The sequence below is a fragment of the Podarcis liolepis genome (genome assembly GCF_965112155.1).
Source record: "Podarcis liolepis genome assembly, chromosome: 1".
Classification (NCBI taxonomy): domain Eukaryota; kingdom Metazoa; phylum Chordata; class Lepidosauria; order Squamata; family Lacertidae; genus Podarcis; species Podarcis liolepis.
The window spans coordinates 60384565-60407435 of record NC_139554.1 but is presented as its reverse complement, the minus strand read 5'-3'; the positions used below and the strand labels follow the sequence as shown (position 1 = coordinate 60407435).

General features: G+C 42.5%; 1 protein-coding gene across 4 annotated transcripts in view; it reads right to left on the bottom strand.

Annotated features, from left to right (window-relative positions):
- Nucleotides 1-22871, bottom strand: part of NELL1 (neural EGFL like 1) — a 373450-nt gene that overhangs the window by 304955 nt on the left and 45624 nt on the right. For all 4 annotated transcript variants that reach the window (XM_083463723.1, XM_083463722.1, XM_083463725.1 and 1 more), the window contains exon 3: nt 1920-2070. In XM_083463723.1, the coding sequence (XP_083319849.1) occupies nt 1920-2070 (151 nt within the window). The remainder of the gene's footprint in view (nt 1-1919; nt 2071-22871) is intronic.

Here is a 22871-nt window from a genome sequence, read left to right as displayed (position 1 = left end):
AAATAACAGCTGCTCAGATGTTACTAGCCCGGAGATGGAAAGAAGATTAAGTCCTACCAGAGAAGAATGGCAAACTAAGCTGTTGGAGTATGCTGAAATGGCAAAACTGACCAGGAAGCTCAGGAACCAAGAAGACCAAAACTTTAATAAAGAATGGGGGAAATTTAGAATTTACTTGGGAGACCACTGCAAGCAGATGAAAACATTAGCAGGATTGTAATAACACTTTTAATGTACCAAATCTTATGGACAAAATGGAGAGATATAAAATATGGATTACTGAATAATATGAAGTTGAAAAGGTTGACAATAAAACCCATGGAGAGGCAGGTGGAAAGTCCAGAGATTTGAAGAAATCTTTAAATATGGATATGTATTTTGTATTGTTATAATTCTATACATGTAAAATCAAATAAAAAACATTTCTAAATAAATAAATAAAGGGATGCATTCAATTACAGAAATACCCATAGAAATTCATAGAATAGAAATTCACCAAAAATATTGGTTAATAATAATAATTTTATTATTTATACCGCACCCATCTGGCTTGGTTTCCCCAGCTACTCTGGATGGCTTACATATGTACAGTATATAGTTCCATATATTCTGTGTATTTGGGAAATATGTTCAGTTAGCATGCAGGCAATGCTATTCAAAGTCTTGGGAACATCACCTGCCTCTTAAGGAACTCTTTCCCTCTTTCTTTCTCAATCTCTATATTAAACCTATGGCACTGGCTAAATTAATAAATTTGATCTGCTTCTCTTTTGACTCTTGCTGTACCTATTTTGTACTTTACAGGACTTCTGGTGTTCTGCTGTCATTGCTATTATTAGAGGGTTTTATTCATTAACAACACAGTGGCTTTACTTCAGGGGAAGTACCTAGAATTAAATGGTGTTTTGTTTTTTGTTTTTGAAAAGTGGCTAATAAATTGGAGAACAGACAAAATAAATAAAAATGACAGACTACCAGACAAGCAGTTCTTTTCTCTTTTTGCATGCTCCTCTCTTTGGCAGGGAGTGTCATGTGGAGATAACAGCAGCTCAAATGTGCTTGTGAGGAGTCATTCTAAGGTAGGGATGGGGAATCTCTTCATCCCAGCAGGCCAGAATTTTATCTCCCCAACCCTGGTGGGCCACATTTGACACCCACAAATCACCTGGCATCACTGTGACACCAGGTGATTGACAGGTAAGGGAGATAAAGATCTGCTGCATGTCAGGAATTCAAAGCACTGTGCTATTGTTACAGGTAGCCCTGCTTGGTGCTTTGAAGTACCACTGAGGCTGAGTATAACTCCAAGCCTAATTTCTGCAGGGATTGGGGAGCTCACTGGATTGGCGTCGTGCCAATCCAGTGGGTTTTGAGTTACTGCCTATCAGGTGAGAGGCAGCAGCTCAAAACCTGCTGTTCCAAGGAAAGAAAAAATGCTCCTTTTTAAAACTGGGCATTTTTTTCTTTACAAAGAAACCCCCTTGGGAAGTGCTGTGCAAAGAGACTTTCAAACTCTGTGCTTTGCACCAACTGATTGGTGTTTAGGAAGCACTGCAGAAGCAGCTTTGCAGGCACTGCCAGCTGAGAGTGCAAAGCCCCATTCAGCTCAGTCCCACCTTTTCCTGCCCCTCATCTGGTGTCATCTATGGCATCAGGTGTAGGGCAGGTGGGTTTGGCTTGCCCCAAATGACCTTGTGGGCTAAAGAAGGCTGGAGGTTCCCCACACCACTGTTCAAAGGCATAGCATTGCTGCCTCTTTGTATAACAAAAACGAAGAATCTAAAATCAATTAAAACAATATACTTAATTTCCTCACTGGCTTGGTGCCTTAATACAATATCACCATAAAGCATTAAATGGACAATGTATTTTTATTGGTTTTCAGCAATGATTTACATAAGCCACAGGTTTCCCCTTACCTGTGCTCCAACTCTCGGATGGACAGAATGACTCCCGAAGTCGACGCCTGCTGCTGTAGGGTGGCCAGAAATGTGAACTCACTTTTATTCCGGAAGAGCTGAATTAACTTCTCACTAGAATGGGGTGCTGCATGGATTTCTCTGTCTACAGCTAAAAAAAAAAGTTGGGGGAGAGGAAGAGGAGGGGAAGAAGCATACTGTAAAAATGTTTACATCTGTAAAAGTAAGAAAATGCTTTTCATTTTTGTCTCCTGTAGATACACTCTTCACTCTGGGGGGCTTGTGCCCTATGTGTGCTACTGCAGCAATCATGTATAAAAACAGAAAACATCATCTTTATCAGTGTGCCCCATTTATCACACTGACAAGTTCACAATCAGACATGCACTGATTTTCTGACAAAGTTTCTGACAGGGGACGCTGAGCCATTCAGGTCTGCTGTGAGCAGATTACATTGCTGATTCATGAGGTGTGCCGAAACAAGATAATAAGCTCCCAAATTCAGAGGGTCTGGCTGGTCCCCGAGTCACTTGCTAAGCTCAAATTTCAATTTCACTACTGTCTCAGTTACTCTCTTTCCATAATACATCTAGAGAATCTGTCCTTGTAACATATGCGGGTGGAAATGCATTATTGGTAGCAATACTCCATCGACATACTTTTGACTCCCAAATGTATTTATTTTACTACACTGGCACACATAATATACTTACAGGAATAAGCATCATTTCTGGAACATCGCAGTTTAAACAAGCAATATGTAGATGTTCATGCAATATTTATTAGACCACATTCTGATGTTTAGAGATGCATCCCTATCCAAGCAGGAATAAGGCAACACTCCAGCATTCAACTTAAAGCCACATTTCCTTCAGGTCTTGTTAGTTAGAGATAGGAAAGGAGTAATGAAAGCAACATATGACTATATTAAAGAGAATGAATCACCCACCCTCCAACCTACATTTCTATTTTGCTACCTTTCAGATTAACAACTCTGTCACATATTTTGAGGACTAGGGTCCATTAATTCCATTACTTGTTTTTAAAGCCACATGACATGACACAACAATCCAGATTTTTAAGTGTTATTATTATTATTATTAGGTTGCCCCAGCCACATAACTAGATTTCTAATAAGGGTTTTCTAATAAGTTAAGTCCAGTCAGAGGCGACTATGGGGTGCAGTGCTCATCTTGCTTTTCAGGATGAGGGAGCCAACATTTGTTCACAGCTTTCCAGGTCATGTAGCCAGCATGACTAAACCACTACTGACACACAGAGGACTGTGACATGTGCCAGAGTGTACGGAAATGCCGTATTCCTTCCTGCCGCACCGGTACCTATTTATTTCCCTGCCCTGGTATGCTTTCGAACTGCTATGTTAGCAGAAGCTGGGGCAGAACAACAGGAGCTCACCCCATTGTGCAGATTCAAACTGCTGACCTTCTGATCAGCAAGCCCAAGAGGCTCAGTGGTTTAGACCACAGCACCACCTGTGTACCAGATCCTTTACCTTTACAGTCCTAAAGACAAACTAGGGGTAGCCTATGTGCTGTCCTCCAGATGTTGTGGACTATAATTCCTGGCCATTAGCCATGAAGGGCACTATGTTGGCTATTTCCACATATCAGGAATATCACATGCCCCTAAATTCAACAGAAAACTTTGAACTACAACTGCTAACAGCAGTTTAAGGGCCAAACTAGATGTGCTATTAAATGGAGGGTTTCCTTTCAATGCAAGCAATAGCGCCCAAAGAACTTGTTTTGTTAGGACCACAGAAGGGAAGGGAAGGGCTAAACACCCTCTCCAACACTTGCTACAATCCTGATGATTATCACCAAACTCCAGCAGCTGCTAATTTTTTATTAAACACTTTTAGGTACAAGATGCCCTAATCAAGGCCATTTAAAATACTGAGCTCATCCTAAGAAGCAAAAATGGAGAGTTGTACAGTGGCTACTCCCTTGGCTCCCAGATGTCACCAAATGCCATGCAAAGGGTCTCTGTTATATCTGGTACGGTGCTGGCTGGGGCTGATGGAAGCTGTGGTCCAATACATCTGGAAGGCGCCAAGTTGGCCAAGTCTGCTTTAAATACACTGCTCAGAGATTTCTAAAACAGTAAGTGATTAATAAATGCTTTGAAATAAAGAAAGAAGCCTTCAACGAGCTAGGGGAAAAATAGGTGCCACCAAAAGTGCTCCATTCTTGAAATTCTGCATCTTCAGTTATCTATAATTTAGTTAGTCTCCAAGTCTCATTTCTCATGGAAAAATGAAATTCATTATGCCATAGCAGCCAAATTTCACGTATATATCAATGATTCCATTTCCAACACAAAATTATACTAAGTAATAGAAAAAAGGGGAGAATCCTCATCTCCCTATTCCTTTCCTTGTAAATGATTGATGTATGTCCCTTAGCCATCAGATTTGATTACCCGCATTTTGAAGCATAGCATGAATGTTATGAATGACATAAAATTACCTAATTCTTTCTAAACCCTAGCCTTGGGAGATGTCAATGCTTACATCAAAAAGTGTCAATTAGTATTCAAATATATCCTTAAAAACACAAGAACTTCTTATTGAAAATCTTTCCCCACTATCAACCATGTTTTAGCTTTTGCACAACACATACACAGGTACATTTGTTTCAATTTCAATTATGCAATATCCATATATAACTCACAGAGAGGTGGGGAAGAAGTCATGCAGATAAGAGCTGAAGGGTGGGGAAATGACAACAAGACAGCAGGCAGCCTGGTTGGGGTGGTAGGCAGATTAACCGTGGCAGTTAGCCTGTTTATGACACCATGGCAGCTAGCCCATACCATACCACATACTAGCATTGTTCCAAATATGAGATAATTCTTTCATCAGAAACTTGTTTCCACTAGTGCAAAAAGAACACCTCCCCCCCCGAACCTAGCTCTTCTCATTGGATCAACCCAGCCACTCCTTCAGCATTGCATTACACATATTGATTGGCCTTGCTATGGCAACAGTGGTCACTGTATTCAGGGCTGGGTAGGAATTTGCCTATCAGGTGAATTGGCTATGGCCTGAGGGTTTTGCCTACCTCATAGCAATTGCCACAACTTGGGTGGTTTAGGCATTGGGTGACCTGAGTCTTGGATGGAGCCGGGGGGGGGGGGTCATACCTTCCCCTTCCCCTCTAGAAATAATGTATTCCATTAAAGGGATCCGTGAAGGAGTCACTTCTGTCCATATGCCCATATAGGGGCTTGGGTTTCAGTGCTCCTGTAGGTGGCAATCCCTGCAGGGATACCCCTACTTGATGTAAGTCAGTAACCTAAGGCCCAAGGGCCAGAAGCGGCCTACAGAGGCCATTTAACTGGCCCATGAGCCGCCCCCGAACCGAGCAGCCCGCTCAGTGAGTCCCTGCGCACTATGCTAAACTGGTGCAGCACAGTGCAGGGACTCTCTTCCGCTGCTCCAGAAATTGCTTCTGCGCATGCCCAGACACCAGAAATCGCTCCTGTGCAGGTGCAACTTTCGGCATCTGGGCATGTGCAGAGGCGATTACCAGAGACTCAATTTCCGGTGTCGCGCTGCACTGGTCCAGTCCACGGAAGATCTCTGTGGGAATGATCCAGCCTTGCCGACCCCTGGTGTAAGTCATAGGAATCTCCACTGCCGGGTTGACTGTTCATGTCATTTTTGGCAGGTGGGCCAGAAATAAATGGTTACCCATTGCCTATGCTAAACCTCTTCAGCTATTGTCAATAAAGTTGTGGCCTGATTTGATCACATCTGATGGTGTGGTGTCATTTATTGATGGAGGAAGGGGGAGCACACTGCCTGGGCCTGCAAGAAAGATGGAAGTGACAAACACTCCAAAATCCTCGAATCACCAATGGATGAATTAAGGACAATGAAGCAACCCAGAACAAGTTACAACTCTGGCTAATCTAGGCTAATCTGCCAATGGCCTTTCCTCACACATGCTGTCATTTCAGATGCTACTTTCCAAGCAGTTCAGCCACAGCTGCTTCCAGGCATCCATAACTATCAGGGACACAACTCATCAGAAAGGTCTGCTATGCAGGTTTCGTTGAAATGCACAGAAATGTATTACCGTACTGGTGTGCAGCACCCATTCATTTTAAATAGGACTTTAAAAACTCTCCTGAAGATTGTGCCCTAAAGCAATGTTTTTGACAATGTACAGTAGTGGCACTTTATCCTACATATTTCAAAATTATATAGATAAAGCACAGTAATATAATATTACAACATAAAAGATTAGAGTTCCAACTCACTAGAGCATATGTAGTACTATTTCTCTGCCATTCTGAGCCACTGCCATGCAATGCACTTTGCAAGAGAACACATATTTGAAAGAGCTATTTCCAGGAAACACTGTGGTATTTCAGTGCATATGCCAAAGAATAACAAGCTTAGCACTTGTTATGTTTACTAATCCAAGGCTTGTATTAACAAACTGTGCCTGCCAGCGCACAAAAGGGAAATGAGAACTCCTCTTTTTTCTTTAACTGAAACACAAAAATGAGCTATGCAACACAGAACTGCTGAACTTCAGCGATGCTCCCTCTAGATTAAAGGTGCCCTTTCATTTACGGTGCAATCCAATCAAAGTTAATTCTAAAGTCTCATTATTTCAATAGAGAGTTAATCATATGCCTAATGCTTTCCAATTGCAGTAAATGAAACTTAAGACCTTTTCGACTTTGGCTGGATTATGTCCTCACATAAGTATTTTCAAACATATGATTAAATCTAAATATCAGGCCTCATATGCTTCAGGAGCCACTGTTGCTCTGGTCGTTAACATAGTCTATAGCTGATGGTGGCTGTTATGCTCTGAAACCGATAATCATTAAAAATAAATAAATACTGTGTGCACACATTTCTAACACAAATACAGTTTAGCAGGACCACAAGGTTGTTTGGTTTGTCCTCATCCACTAACAAGACAGGGCCATCTAGTCTCCCTATCATGACCAGGCTACATGATGCCATTGCAAAATCCAGGATATTGCAGGACAATTAGCCCCAGATTATTCAAGCAAGTCAAAGGCTGCTGTCATATTTGCATATGCCTAAAACCATGGGTATCTGTAGAAGGGGGGCGGCAAACTGCTCCACCCCAAATAAGCATAAAACCCAATTCCCAGCTTTCAGGGTTTTTTTTGTTTTTGTTTTTTAAATAATTTTTATTAACTGGCCAATCACATCAAATTAAATCATATCACATAAATTCCGAATTACAAAGCCGAATTTTAAATTTTGTTGGGGGGACCCATATTTCAAGATCCGAAGGGGGATTCTGATCATCTTCTTGCTGCTGCGTTAATGTCCCAATCAGTCCAAACAAAGTTCATAGTTCTATCCCATCTTATCTTGCTGTTTCCACATCACATCTTGTTCATATATTTTCTCTTTTTTCTTTATGATCTCTTCTGATAGTCTCCTTAAGCCGATAAACACCAATAGTAATAATAGTCCTGTGTGAATTTTCCGTTCTTCCAATCCTCAAATCAAGATGGTTTCCATATATCATCTCCTTCATAGATAACATCACTCTTTCCATCATAGTCTCGTAAAACTGTCGCTCTTAAGTCCCACTGAGGAGTTTAACCCACACTATATAAACAGCTCTATTTCTCTCTTTCTCCTCCCAGACTCAAGATCTCCGACAGAACTTCCCAATATGGCAACGGCATTTTTAACTGCGTCATTCCCAAGCTCTTACACATTCCACGCTCTTCTTAAAACGTGCTTTGGTTCGAACATTTATCTCCACACAGCCTTAAATCCACAGCTTAAGTCCTTAAAACGACATTTCTGACTCATGAGGGGAGGGGATTCTTGTTTAATCACATAGGGAAAGAAGGAAGAGGTTTTTCCCCTCCCCCATCAGTCATTTGCTGTACCTTGTCTTGGCGTATCTTCTCATGTTTTATTCTTATCTTGTTTTGTCAGAGATCTCTTCTGTTAGCAGTCTTTACTCCCCCTTCTTTCTTGAAACATGTGCATTCCTTTCATTCAAATTGTTTCCTTTGAAGTTCTGCATCTAGTGGCGCGAATCAGGGACGGCGTTCAGGAGTGCCGAAATCCCACAGGAGGGCTTTGTGCCTAGTGCCCCCACCCCCACAAATTCGGGGGTGGTATAGGGCACAGCAGGCAAGGGCCGTCCCCCCCCCCAACCCTGGGGGGGTTAAGGAGGCTAATTACCCCCATCATAGCCTCCAAATTACCTCGTGTGGGTCGGAGAGATGTTATTGTCAGCCATCTTCCTAGTGTTTTTGTTTTTTTTCCAAATGATAATTTTTCAATGTTCTGAGTCTTCTTTGAAGGCTTACATTCAGTAAAAACATTCACTCAGATTACAGTTAAGTATTCACAACGAAAACATAGTGAGGAAAATTAGCAAAATAAATCATAGCACTCAGGATGGTTTTCAAAGATATTTCTAGCCCTTGTAAAATCTTAAATGCAAGGCAAAATTTTGCAGAAACTCAAAAGCTCATTCCGCTTCTGAGAAACTAGCCTGCTCCTGCCTTTTAGTGTTTTTAATCAATAAATGGAATAATATCAGTAATTGATATTTAGGAAAGCAGAGCTAGCTGATTAGGCAAAAGGGCTTAGAGCAGGTATGGCATACCTGTGGCCTTCCAGATGTTGTTGATTTCCGGATTCCATCAGTCTCAACCAGCATGGTCAATGGTCAGAGCTTATGGAAGTTGGAGTCCATCTCATCAGGTTAAGACAAGCATTATCTGGAGAAGGAGCCTCCCAATTCATTTTTAATTTTAAAACTTTTTTGTCTGTGTGAGTTCACTGCTGACAGATTGGTAGAAAACAATTCAGAAATCCAGTACTTTCGTGGGCAGAAATATAACAGAAAACCCATTATCTTTCTAACTTGGGGCTTATTTCATATTAAAAATGTGAGTTAGTCCTTTTTTTTAAAAAAAAAAAGCTTCCCTATAAATGTAGTTAAAGTACATCATTACTATACACATAGTGCAGGACTGTGGCTGAGATAGCATGGACTACATAAGCCCTGCAAAAGTACTCTAGTATTATTATACCCATTCTGATGGGAGAAGTGTGTGTGTTAGAGCAGTATCTGGTGCAGTATTGTTACGCAGTTGGTTTTTAGAGAAATGGAAGGGGTGGAGCTTCGAAATTGATTCAAGCTGCAGTGCCGTTAATTAATTGAAGTCTGAAGTGGGTGAAGGGAGCCAAGGAAATAAAATAGTTTCAGCTGTGGGGAAAGACAGGGTCAAATGGTCCAGATGTCAGATCTACTTGTAGATGGACAGTAGTTCTACCAATTGAGTAACAACAGAGAAATACAAGTTTCTCAGAAACAAGGTCTACCCAAGCCTTGTCGCCAGTTGTGCAGTAGTTGTGGACCTGCTCTCTGATGTTAGTTGTGTATGTCAGTGTTTCCCAACACACTAGTGTGCCGCGAGATGTTGCCTGGTGTGCCGCGGGAAAAATTAAAAAATTCGAAAGATTTTTTTTTTAAGTCAAATTTTCGATTGGGGCGCCGTCACTAGATGACCCCTGGGGTTCCCTCCCTCCCGCTCTGCGCCTCCCCCCTCCTCCTCCTCCGGGGAGGCCCTTCCTGGCTCTCGGCCAAGGCTTGGCGGCTGCCACTCACTCACTCGCTCGCCCACCCGTCCCTCCATCCCTGCACCCGGCCTCTCCCCCTCCATCCCCGGTGCGGGGGCTGCCGGGATCCGTAGTCCCCTCGCCCTTGGGCTCCGCGCGGGGTGCGCGAACTACGTTTCCCAGCATGGCCTGGCAGGCCGGGCGTTTTGTTTGAAGCGCTCTTCTCCCGGCCATGGAATGAGCGCAGCGGCAGCGGCTGGGCGGGCAGGGGCTCTTCCGCGCAGACCCCGCGCAGCCTCTCCCCGCGGAGATCGGGTGGCAGGATGGAGCCCGGGGATCCCCGCGGAGGCGGAGCGGCGGAGGCGGAGGCTGCCCCCCAGGTAGGGCTGCGTCGGGGTTTTTTTATTTTTGCAATGCTGCATCCGCGCCGGAGGGGACGCATCGGACCGCGGGGAGACCCCTTGGCAGGCGTGCAAGGCAATGCATGCGTGCAGGCGTTGCATGGAGTGCAGTGCAATGCAATGGCAACGCGGCGCCCTGCATGCATGCATGCAACTTCCACCGGCGCTCCGGACTTGGCAGGTGAGGGGGGTCCCCAGTGGGCGGCAGAGAGAGCCGGGAGGGCGAAGGGGAGCCGGGGGGAGCAGCGCTGCTCCCCGAGCCGAGCCTGGGGGGAAACTTCGGCGTCGTTGCGCCGGGTGTTGGAAGCGGAGGCTGGCGGGGGCCCCTCACCAGCAAAACCTGGTCGCCTCTCATATATTTCGTGCATTGCATTCATCACCCGCTTTCTCCTCCAAGGAGCTCCCGGGGGCGCGCGTAGTTCTCCCCGTGTTATCCTCGCAACAACAGCCCTGCGAGGTGGGTCAGGCGAGTGGCCCAAGGGAGCACCCAGGGATTGTCCTGGCCAGGTGGGGTGATTTGAACCCTGCTCTCTGCCCGGTCTTCGTCCTCATTTAGCCCCCACATGTGCATGACTGTGCATGACTGAGGTTTCCCCCCCTCGTCTTGGCTATGGTGTGAGTCTGTGCTGTTAATTAATGGGGTTCTGCCTTCGGAGAAGATGAGCCAGCCCTCAAGGAGGTGATTATGTAATTTGCTAGCAATTCATGTCCCTCCCGGCGTGACGGACGTCACGGTGCTGTAATGGTGGTGTGCCTCGAGATTTTTTTCATGAAACAAGTGTGCCTTTGCCCAAAAAAGGTTGGGAAACACTGGTGTATGTAATGGGCATCTGTAGGAATTTTTCAGGGAGTGGAGGAGCAACAGAAATATATATGATGTGATTATGGACAAAGTGACTATGACCAAAGAGGTGCAAGCCTTAAAGTACAGTGGTGCCTCGCAAGACGAAATTAATCCGTTCCGAGAGTCTCTTCGTCTAGCGGTTTTTTTGTCTTGCGAAGCAACCCTATTAGCGGCTTAGCGGCTTAGCGCTATTAGCGGTTTAGCGGCTATTAAAGGCTTAGCGGCTATTAAAGGCTTAGGGGATTAGCGGCTAAAAGGCTATTAGCGGCTTAGCGGCTTAGAAAAGGGGGGGAGCAGAAAAAAATCAGAACACTCGCAAGACGTTTTCGTCTTGCAAAGCAAGCCCATAGGGAAAATCGTCTTGCGAAGCAGCTCAAAAACGGAAAACGCTTTCGTCTAGCGGGTTTTCCGTCTTGCGAGGCATTCGTCTTGCGGGGCACCACTGTATTGAATTCCACAAACCATAGCCTCATATTTAACTTTGGTAGAGCTGAGGTACACATTTTTTGCAATGTTATTTTTTTAAGAAATGGAGAGGAAAAAGAGCATGGATGGGTACAGATCCTTTCAGTTTTATGCACACAGAGTTTTAAAGCACTAAAAAGTTACTAACAAGACAATCCAGACCCAAGATCCACTGGGATGAGTGAGTTTGGAACAGGTGGACCTTGGGCTGTTCTGCCAGGATTCACTCCAATATCCAGGCTCAGTTGGAGATACGGTGGTGTAACTCCCACATCCCAGTTCAACCAAGGATATGACAGCACAGCTTCAACATTCTGGCTCAGCCAACACAGGCCCCCAAAAGCGGGGATTCTGTAGGTGGAACAAGGAAAGACTTGCATCTGTTCCAAACATCTTTCAGCTCTTGTGGAAAGTATATTATCAAATCTTCTGCCCTAAAGCAATTGCCCAAATAGGTAGCCATGTCATACTTCCATCATCTTCACTTCTCACTTCTCATTGATGAAACAGGCTCATGCATACAAAAGAATGATCGCAATAAATCTGTATTTATGTATCACCCTCTCTAAGTGCTGGTTCCTGTACTCCAGGGCAAGCAATGAAGGCCTGAGTATGTCAGGCAGGCCCTGTCATATAATGTCAGATATTATAACATTACCATAATAGTGTGAGAACCAACTCTATGGGAGAAACAATCCCTATGCCTGTTATTGACATCAGAACCAGTTCCATATTTACAAGAGTAGGGCTACATGTGTAGCTCAGTAAAAATGCTTAAAATCCCACTACTCAGTTTGAATGGAAAGCAATGCAGAGAGACTGAACTTCATCACTCAGTCTCCTTTATAAACAGCTGATAGGTGGTAATTTCAAGCTTTGCTTACTGATCAAATAAGCTCCACCTCAGATGCTGGATTAGGCTGGAATAATTATGTACAAGATAATATGCATGGGATTCTGGTTAAGAGAAAACTGTATGCTTATATGATGCCTCCACTGACCGCCCCCCTGCCATATTAACTCCCTAGAACTTCACCTTCCCATTCCATGCAACTACTAAGCTTACTTTAAAACATCCCAACCCCAATTCTGAAGCCATTTCTGTGCTCTTCTGTGCTGCAGACCTGCTTCGCACCCATTTTCACCTTCATATCCATGTCCATGCCTACGCCTCCTTTTGTGAAGCTCACAGCCACCATACACTACCCCCCCCCATGGTAACTTCCTGCATTTTCATCCTCCCACACATTGCAACAACTAAGCTCCCTTTTACCTTCTGCTCAGTTATGAACCATTCCCTCCTATTCTTCAGATGCTGCTGTGCCCCTGGCTTTGCTCTTCAACCCCATTCCCATGCCTTCTACTCCCTCCTTTTTTGCCATCCCCTTTGCACTCCCATTTTCACCTTCAGTCCTTCTCCCTCCACCTCACTTTTCTTAACTCTCCCTTGCCCACAGATCCTCCCCATTTCCCTTCCTCCGCCTCTCTCCTATCTGCAGCATCCTTTGCACAAACACCATGGTGATACATGTTACTGTATACAATGGTACCTTGGTTTACAATCATAATCTGTTCCGGAGGTCTGGTTGTAACCCAAGGTGTACTTTTGCCAATGGGGCCTCCCAAAAAAATGGGTTGTAATAAAAAAAAGGGTTCTAATAAAAAAAAATGGACTTCCGGGTTTGACATGGTTGTAATCCAAAATGGTAGTAATCCAAAGCAGTTGCAAACCAAGGTACCACTGTATTTAAGATGAAAAGTGTGCTAGTACCATTAACTTGTGAATGAAGGTTAAGTTTAGCTGCTGTGTGCTGTACATACATGAGTGTTTGCTTGTTAATAAAATATCTCTTCTAAATTACTACACTGCATCTGGAACTTCATGATGAATACAATACACGGTACCAGGAGCAAAATACATGGCTGTGGGAAAGTACTATGGAATATTTGAAGCTAACACAAGCAGTGGGATAGCTAGCTGCTCGGGTGCCCGGGAGGTAAGCACACCCAGCGCCCAGGGGCTGGCTGCCCATGGGGCGGGGCAAGCCGGGCAGGGTGCTCTGTGCGGCACCTGCATGGAGTCCACCCACCACTTCAGCTGCAGAGCGTCGGAGGGGGAGGCAGTGGGCAGATGCGAGCCACATGTTGCCTTTTTGAGTGAAGCGGTGGATGCAGGCACCCTAGCCACTGTGTCACTCCCAAGATGTGTGGCTTGGGTGTGCTGTAGGCTCCACAGTAAGTGCCACCTCCTGGGTGAGTGGCCCCCAGTGGGCCCCCCATGCTGAACACAATAGCCTTTCCCAATTTCCTTCTTGCTGTACCCACACCTTGTTTTGAACTGCCACTTTCCACCCTCTCTCATGCATCTCAGACCTCTGTCATGGTTCAAAATTGCAATCCCTCCTGCTTGGTTTCCTCTATGCAAACCTCTACTTTAGTCAAACTTCTGCAAAGATTTAATATGGGTAATTGTATTCTTGCTAGGATATAACCACCCCCTTTTATTCCTTTAATTTCTCTCCAAAATATTTCTTAACATTTTGCAAAATCTGATCTGTTTGATTTGAGGCTTTTGTTCACATTTGCACTGAACTGCTTGTAATGTGAAGAAAAACATATTTTGGGGGAAGGTGTTAAGCATCATAAAATCCAGCTGTCATACATATATGCTTTCATTCTTATGTTTCACCCGGGCAATGGAAAAGAGCAAATATAACGTCAATTCAGTATGTTGGGGTGCAATTCCATGGCAACTTGAACAATTTCATTTGCACTGACTTTGGTAGGAATACACAGTTCAAGTGGCATTTGAATAATGCTCCGGGACTTGGAGAACTGTAAGCCTCAACTGAAGAAAAAAAAAAGAATAAAAATAAAGACAGGAGTATGCAGGGAAATCACTGCTTCTATTATCAGTTGAAAATGACTGTCTCCTTGTAATAGAATGCTGCTTTCGTGGATAATATAGAGCAATACTTTATCCAGTCATCTTCAACAAAATATTACTTTTCAGTTGAATGATAATGCAAGCTCAGCAAAATACACAAAGAAATAAAGACATGACTTTCACAAGCCCAGCTAAGGTAGCTGATTCCCTCACACCCACCTCCCCCTTTAATCTGAAATGCAGGGGTTATTTTAATCAAATCATTGTGTTTCTGAAATCAGAATCAGGTGGGTACTAAGTAGCTTAGTGTACTCATTTGAGCAAGCAGTGTGATCACATTCTCCACATCAAAGAGAGGCTATTCGAGAAAGGTCCAGCTTAAGAGGGGTTTATATTTACATCAGCAAAAACTTTCATGAGGCAACTGTTTCTTTAATAATCTTGCCACCATTTTCTGTCAACATCAGCACAATAGATAAATTACAGCTGCCATGGAACACTAAGTCACCTCCACAAAGCTGAAAAAAATCTGTTGTTTTTTCAAAGGAGATATTTTGCTACTGTTTGGCTCTTTTCCAACACAGCCCTTTAAACTGACAGCTAATTCATGAGGTGATAGCAGTTGTATTTTGCTCCTGCCCGCAGCCGCCTGCCCAAGGTAGCAAGAAAGACTGCGCTGATTAACAAATCACAGACATGCAGCTGCATGGCATGTTCAACATGTCAGAAAATAGGACAACTGTCTTAAGTAAACCTTGAAGATTGCTAGACTCACAATTAGATCTAATCAGACATGAATGAACGGACATGAGGTGGTGAGGTAGGAGGAGGGTATGCAATGTCATCCCCTTCCCCACCCAACCCCACAACTTAAAAAGGCATTCCATAAACTGAACCAATCCTATACTGTCTGAGTGATTTGGGACATTGCATTTTCCTCCACTATTCCTGATCAGATACACAGAACATACTGTAAATGCAAATTACAGAAACCTATTAAATAATATTCATATACTGGATCTGAGGTTGGGGCCAACCACCTCAACCCATTTCCTCCCTGCCTCTGCCATCCATAATATGTTCACTCACTCGGTGTATGTTGCCAAAATAGGGCTAATATTGAAAAATGATTATGAGCAGGAACAACTGATTTCGGTATCAGAACACTCTCAATTTGGCTATTTAAACTCTGATCTCTCCATTTCTCTCTTGAAAAGGAACTTCTGCAATATGCACTGAGGCATAGCTGGGAAATTATCCAATAACTTTGCAATGCATACCCACTCATATGCTTAGCAAAGCCTAGTTCCCTTCCTGCTGTTCTTCCCCATCACCCAAGAAAAAGAACCCATGACGATGGCCTACCCCTGGGGTCAACATGGTGTCTGCACTCACAAAGGCCTTGCCTGGCACACACTGATATTAGGCTTGAAAAAACATCCTGTTGCAGTGAGTAGAATAAGTTGTGGTGTGTCCTTGACTGCAGTGTGTGTGTGTGTGTGTGTGTGTGTGTGTGTGTGTGGTGTCCACAAAAGGTTCTCTAATTTTCAAAAGTGTCTGCAGACCCAAAAAGTTAGGCAACTCCTGGGCTAATCAGGTTACCAAACCTTATTATAAAAATAGTCTGGCACTGAATGTAGTATTGCCAAGCTAAAATCAGTTGATGAAAGACCTATAGTAACCTAATTGGTGTTCAACTCATGATACTTGATTCTTTGCTTGTTTTAGAGGAGGCACTGGGGACAAGGCTCTTGAATTTCTGTCTGCCACAAAGCTGTTAAAGGTTTTTCTAGTATGGAAATGCAAACATGGGGAAAGCTTCACCTGTTGTCATTCTTTTTGCCAGACATCTTATTGCTTCTGTGTCTGTGGCCCCTGTTTTATATTTGAGTCCTCTACCCACTACAGAAAATGTAAGTTTATATATGACACAAAGTATCAAAATTTGTGCAAATTTGTGTCACCTTCTGCAAATGGGGCAGAGCACTGAATTCATATATAGTGCATTGGACCCCGAATAAACTACTATAAACTGATACCCAAAATAAATGAATCACAGTACAACCATCTACCCCGCATGATAATTCTGCTGGCTGAACTTTGCACCAGCAGAATTTTCCAGACTGTTTTCAAAGGCAGCCCTATGTAATGAACACTACAGTAGTCTGTTCTGGATGTCACCAGAATATGTGTTTAATGAGGAACATCTGAAAAGGGCTTATAAATTTGCACAGAACAAGTACTGAACTGAAATATGAGGCCAAAGTTATGAGTGCTGCCAAAAATCCAAGGTAATGTTAAGATTAAAGCAAATTAACAGAAGAGAACCTGGAACCTCAAACATTTTGTGATTGAACAAACCTAGTCCCATCTGCTCTGAAGTGTACAATAAAATTTCCCATGGTTATAGTGGAGCTCAACTACACTCCAAAGCTCCTGTCATAAGACTGAGGAACTCACTTAGCATACAAGTGAGTAGCATTGAGACAATAATGCTTCTGATATGTGCACTGGTATGAGCCCAGGATACAAAATACTTGTTCTGCCGGTCTCATCTGAACTGTACATGTATATTTTCAGGTGCTAACCTTTGAGAAATACACAGGGGCCTTATCACTCCTTGTATTTCAAAGGAACTAGTGTCTGAATGTGTGAGTGTAGTTCAAATGATTTTTACTTGGATACAAAAAAAAGGTATTGTTGAAGCAACTCTAGGTTAAGGGCAGTTTTCCTCAAATGCTTTATGGGTTTGGCAGTGCTATCTCTACAAAGATTTGTTCAATAACAAATGCAAGGCATCCTGTTGTTGAACAGCACTGCTTTATCATTCATAGCTATTTGTAATAAATCACTTTTTATATATGTTGCTTCAAACACTGATTTCAAAGTATAAGATTTGCCAGTACTGAAATGCTCTGTGATTTTAATATGCAAGCCTCCTACAGAGATGATGTCTCATTTTAATTATTGTTTCGGTTTAATGGGTTTTCATTAAATTAGAGGATAGAGCAATTACCAGGGTGAACAGCTAATGTTTCAAAGGTAAGATCTCATGGCTCTGCAACAAAGACAGAGTTGAAAAAGAGAGGAGAATGAAGCATATTGCAATATGCTCTTTTAGCCTGGATATGCAAAATTTTCTGGCACTTTTTCTTACTAGACTTAAGCATTACTGTCACGCTGATATGCAAACTTGTATAAACCAGTTTACAACAGGCCATCTTTTAACCAAACTAACCAGTCATTGGGAATTATGCTGTTTATTCTGTATGATTTCCAGATTAGAAGGAAACAGACTTGGGACTAAGAAACCAGAAGAATGTCTTATGAAATGGGGTGTTATTGCTTCTCATTTTCACCTTCAGCAGCACTTCCCACTCCCAGTAATTTGGGCTGCAATGCCATACCATTGTTTTATTTAAAAACATATATATATCACCTTCCGTACTAATTCCAAGCTGACATACAACCTTAAAAGTCAACCAAGGAACAAAATGTGAAATCAATAACCACACATTACAACAAATTCATAAATTCAGTAACAGAACTGTTCTCTATTGGGCATTGAAACATGTCGCAGAGTGCATGCAGAGTGGACCACACAGATGGAAACACTGAAGAGATGCAAATATATCTTTGCAAGGTTTAATAACAACTTCCCAAACATACATCTTACATAGTGTCTATAATTGTCACCCATCCATCCACCAGGGAAGAGTAAGGTACATGTTGCACATTATGTATCATTCACATTTGCTGACACAGCTAATTACAGTGACTTATCAGCACCTGCTATACTGCTACGCAGCTGTAAAAACTAGGTCAGGATATGCACCTTGGCTTTTAAAGTGGTACACATCCTGTGAAACAATAATGAACCCTAACATTTAAACAAACTATTCAACCAGGCCAGGTATCAGTACCCCCCAAAGGGGTGAATCAATGTGTTATCGGGAGGCACCAAACAATCAATAAGGTTGGTGCCCACCTTATTTTTTAGCCCCATCTGTTTAGATGTCTGCACCAGAACAAACAAAAATAAAATAACTTTGCGGCAAATGAGACATCTAGTAATTATGTGCATTAAGTTTTAGTATGGATGAGTAAACAAATGCTGAAGTAGGGCACTAGGACGATAATGGCCTGCATATGCACACATTACTGTATTACAGTACATTTTAGAAAGCATATCTTTAGGGAGCTATTTTTTTCAAAGTGGTACAGTTTCAACTGTTCACAGCACATCTATAGCATCAAAAAGCATACTCAATTCTATAACCTATCAGTGCAGATAATTTGTATTATTTACAAAGCATTGCATTATTTCCTGGTGCTACAGAAACATTTTATTAATCAGAATTGTTTTTAAAAGTAGTAAACGCTATGAGATTCTCATTTCTCTTGTAACACTACACAATTTTTCATATATAGGAAACAGTAGAATTAAGATGATCTAGAAGTGAATCAACTTGTTGATCTCTTATGTTTACTCCTCCGCCAGCTGAAATGCTTGAGAAGGCATAGTACCACTAAAAGCACATAATCTGCTCTTAAATCATGTGAGCTAATCAAATTACATGCCTTGTTAACTAATTAGTTCAGGAGTCACTGATTGCAAGGTCTTTCCCCACACTTTATTGTTATTGCCCACAAGGTGTTGTAATTTTATCACTCCCTGAATAATGTTGCAGTTCTTGTTTTCCAACTTCTTGCAAGAATGATTTAAAAACATTTAATAGTACACAGCAATGAAACGAAGTCAGCAGATCCAATGGCTTTGTGCAGAGAGCACTGGGAGAAGAAAATGATTTGCAAGCCTCATTACAGATTTACTATCCTTCCTGCAGAACCACTGTCCATTTTAGAGATCTAATTTCGATTATGATAAACATTAATGTCACACTAAATAATGAGATACTGAAATTTTTGCCAAGGCCAGCCTAACAGATATTTTCATCTATAAAGGGCATTTTCAGATGAAGCTGAAGTTAAAGCTCTATAAAAGTGAAGATTTTAAGATTATCCTCCTAAAAATGTGATTCAACATATTGCATTTGGAAGTACATTTATGAGGAACTCTGAGATAAGGCTGCTTAGATTTTAGCATTACTGGCAGTTTATGCCTTTTAAAAAGCACTGGTGGAGTAGATGAAATATATCCTCAGATTTCACAAGTATAACAAACTTCCATACTACGTAGCATACACATTACCTAGGTTCACCTATTTTCTTCTGTAACATGCAATCAATTAACACACAATACTATATATATATATATATATATATATATATATATATATATATATGCAGGTTTTGGTGTCTTCGGGTGTCTTCCCGTGTAAGAGTTGGGGTGTCTAGGCGACGTTTCGACGAGGTCTCACTCGTCATCTTCAGGCTGGTGCTTTCGGCTTCTTGTTACTGGAACAGAGCAGGATCTCAGTGTTTGAGTTCCTATAAATACTGTTGAGGGGGTGTGGTATATAGCCTCCAACGTTCTGGGCAGAGGGGAAGTTCCCAGGTTATATATACCATGTGATGGGCACCAGGTAGGTTTGTTTTACAATGTCTCTGGTCCTACCTGCATGGCCAGTTCCAGAGTGTATTGTTGGGGAGTGCTCTTTGGCATTTTGCTTGACAGTGTCACAAGCCATTAATTTGCCCCCAGTGCTATTTAACATCCAGATAAAGCCGTTGCGAATGGTCATTAGGTCCTTTGAAGCAAAGTGTCAGCAGTGCTCTCTTTCCCCTGCAACATCTGGAGTGACCGTGCAGCCTCTGGATCAGTGTCTGACCACAGTGGTAGGCTGAATGAGGGCCAATAAACTGAGTTTAAATCTTGGCATGAAGGCCCCTGATGGGCAAGTGGCTCCTGCGCCCATGAGCTAGGTCAGTTACCTGTTCTGAACAGGGTTGCCCCCCCCTCCGGAGGAACGGGTACATAGTCTGGGGGTGTTCCTTGATCCACTTCAGTCATTCAGTAGATAGCAAGGGCTCCTGGGGGTTGAGGTACTGTGGGTCCCCCCGACATCGCATTGGGAGCCTTCAGTTTTCCAGAAAAGGTGATGCTTCTGGTGGTTTGGACTACCATTTATCAGTTTTGTGTGGTAAGATAGCTGTAGCTGTTTCTGGACCAACATTATTTAGCCACTATGGCATTGATAACCTCAAGACTGGATTACTGCAATGCATTCTATGTGGGTCTTCTTTTGGGCTTAGTCCAGATTCTGAAACTGAATGCAGCAGCTAAGATGTGGACTGGGACATCACATAGACACCATATATCACCTCTGTTGACTGTCAGTATGTTACAGGGTACATTTCAAGGGTTTGCATTTATCTTTCATAAAGCCCTAAACTTGGGACCAGGTTACTTAACGGACTGCTTCACCCCAGTGAAAACTGATCCACTTGGTCTAGTAGGGCATTGCCATGCCAAGTACCAAGCAAAAGTTTTCCCTAAAATCTCAAAGCCACACTGTTCCTGACCCACATTAACTGATTTTCTTCTGTTTATACTTAAGAGAGGATCCTGGAGATATTTCTGCCAATTTCCTGTTCTCTGGCAAATCAACTCTCTGGACCACTCACAGCCAATCCCAAGTCAATTGAAGAGAGCTCATACCAATAGACAATCCTTTATCTAAGCTTCTGACAAATTTTTAAAAAGTATATTTTCCCTTCAACCATTTACTTGGAAATGGTACAAAGCGTTTATTTCTTCGCAGTTATTCTAGAAAGACCATTAGCAGCCATTTTAAAATAGACTGTAGATATTTTGCAACACCAAAGCTTCTAGATTAAGCCATTGCTTAGGCCTCTAGAACATTATGTAACAGACATAAATTTTACAAAAAGATAACTTGCAATCAATTCATATTTTAACTGAAGATAAATGCATGGCTCACTTAAAACTAAAGCAGGCTAAATTGTCTTAATATTTTGCTTTGGCAACATATAGATTTAGGAATATGTGCAAAATGAATTCTGTACGAATGCAAACATGAAACCTGAACTCATTTTATCGGCTTTGCTTCTTTTCTGTTGATATATGCTTCTGAGTTCAATGGATATAAGGAAGAACCTGAGGATGGAGCTCAGGGTGAAAAACCTATATTCACAGGAACAGGTATGGATTTTCTTTAGTTACTGTAAATTTACTGCTGGACATATACCATAAATATGCTCCTTTCCAATGGTATCGTTACACATTATATTAGTAGCAATAACAGTAGCACAAATCAGTAAATAAAATCATGGACTGGTTCACTTTATTTACTACCTAATTGTGCTGCAGTTAAAAAGCGTGAAGGTCCCCCCATTGTATAACAACTGCCCTTGGTCAACACAGGAAGCTGCTTTATACATAGACCCCCTGGGTCCATCCAGCTCTGTATTTCCTGCAATGATTCAGTATCATATGTCCATGCATTACTTTTGTTCTTGGGAGAACACTTTTCTAAGACATGGTATGTCCTATAATGCTGCTGCACACCCCCCAATATATGAGTGGTGTGAGATTCCAGGGGTTCCAGGCGCTTACCCAGGGTTCATGTTTCCTTCAGAACGAGGCACAGCAGAGACTGTGGTGTCTTTATGATACGTGGTTTATTCACACATATACACAATCTGAGCTTATGAGGCTGTATTAATACCCTAAGAGGGTCTTGCTTCTTCCATCTTGCGGCCTTGGATTCAAACAGAAATCACACATTGCTCCAACTCTCTTTCTAGATTGCTGCTTTTCTTCTGGCTCATACCACAGCAACTCTCACCCCTTTAAACTCTGGCTCTGGCTTTCTGACTGCCCACAAGTTGAGGAAGGGGGCCCACCCATTTACCATCTTGCACAGAGACCCTTTCCCGTTGTTTCCTTTAATGGGCCATCACCCAGGCGCAGTGGCGTAGCGTGGAGGGTGCAGGGGGGGCCGGCCGCACCGGGCGCAACATCGGGGGGGGGGCGCTCACACTAGTGGAAGAGACTCAAGTGCTAAAATCAACGGGTTAGGAGGCGCAAATTACTTGCCTTGCCCCGGGTGCTGACAACCCATGCTACGCCACTGCCCAGGCGATCGTCTCAGCAGGAAACTAGCCTGGCTTATATTTTGACATTTGCTGGATCCAGGGGTTAGAAGCCTCTAGGCATAGTCTACTCTCCTCCTCCCAAACTCAAAACACTATAATACGCATTTGCTTCTGCAAATGGACATACAGGCAACATGTTGTTCATCTTTCCCCTTGCAGATAGATCTACAAAGGAAAAGAATCTTCAATCATTTCCAGGAATTTTTTATATAAATATTTGAGAAATTCAAATTTCCAAAAAAAAAAAAAAGGATCATACTAAAATCTGTTCCTTTTTTTCTTTTAACACAATCATGACGATGATGTTTCACCCAGGCACAATACTTTTTCTTATGTCACCCAAGCACACCACAAATTCATGAATAAAATATGGCAAGTTTTATGGTATCCACTGCTGTAGGTTCATCTGTAACAGTAAAACGTGATCTGTGTACTAACTGCTCTTTTGCGTCATAAAGGCCTTTGTTTCTGAGTACAGGCTCTCATTTAAATAGGCCCAATGCATTTGCCCTCTCCTGCTATTTCTTGCCTTTGGCAATAATGCAAGAAATAATGTTTACTTGTCTTTCCCCCTCAATAAGTGCATTTGCAAATAGTGACAGTGGTAAAATATCATAAAGACCCACTGTCCCATCAAAAGTCCCATATTAGAAAACACAAA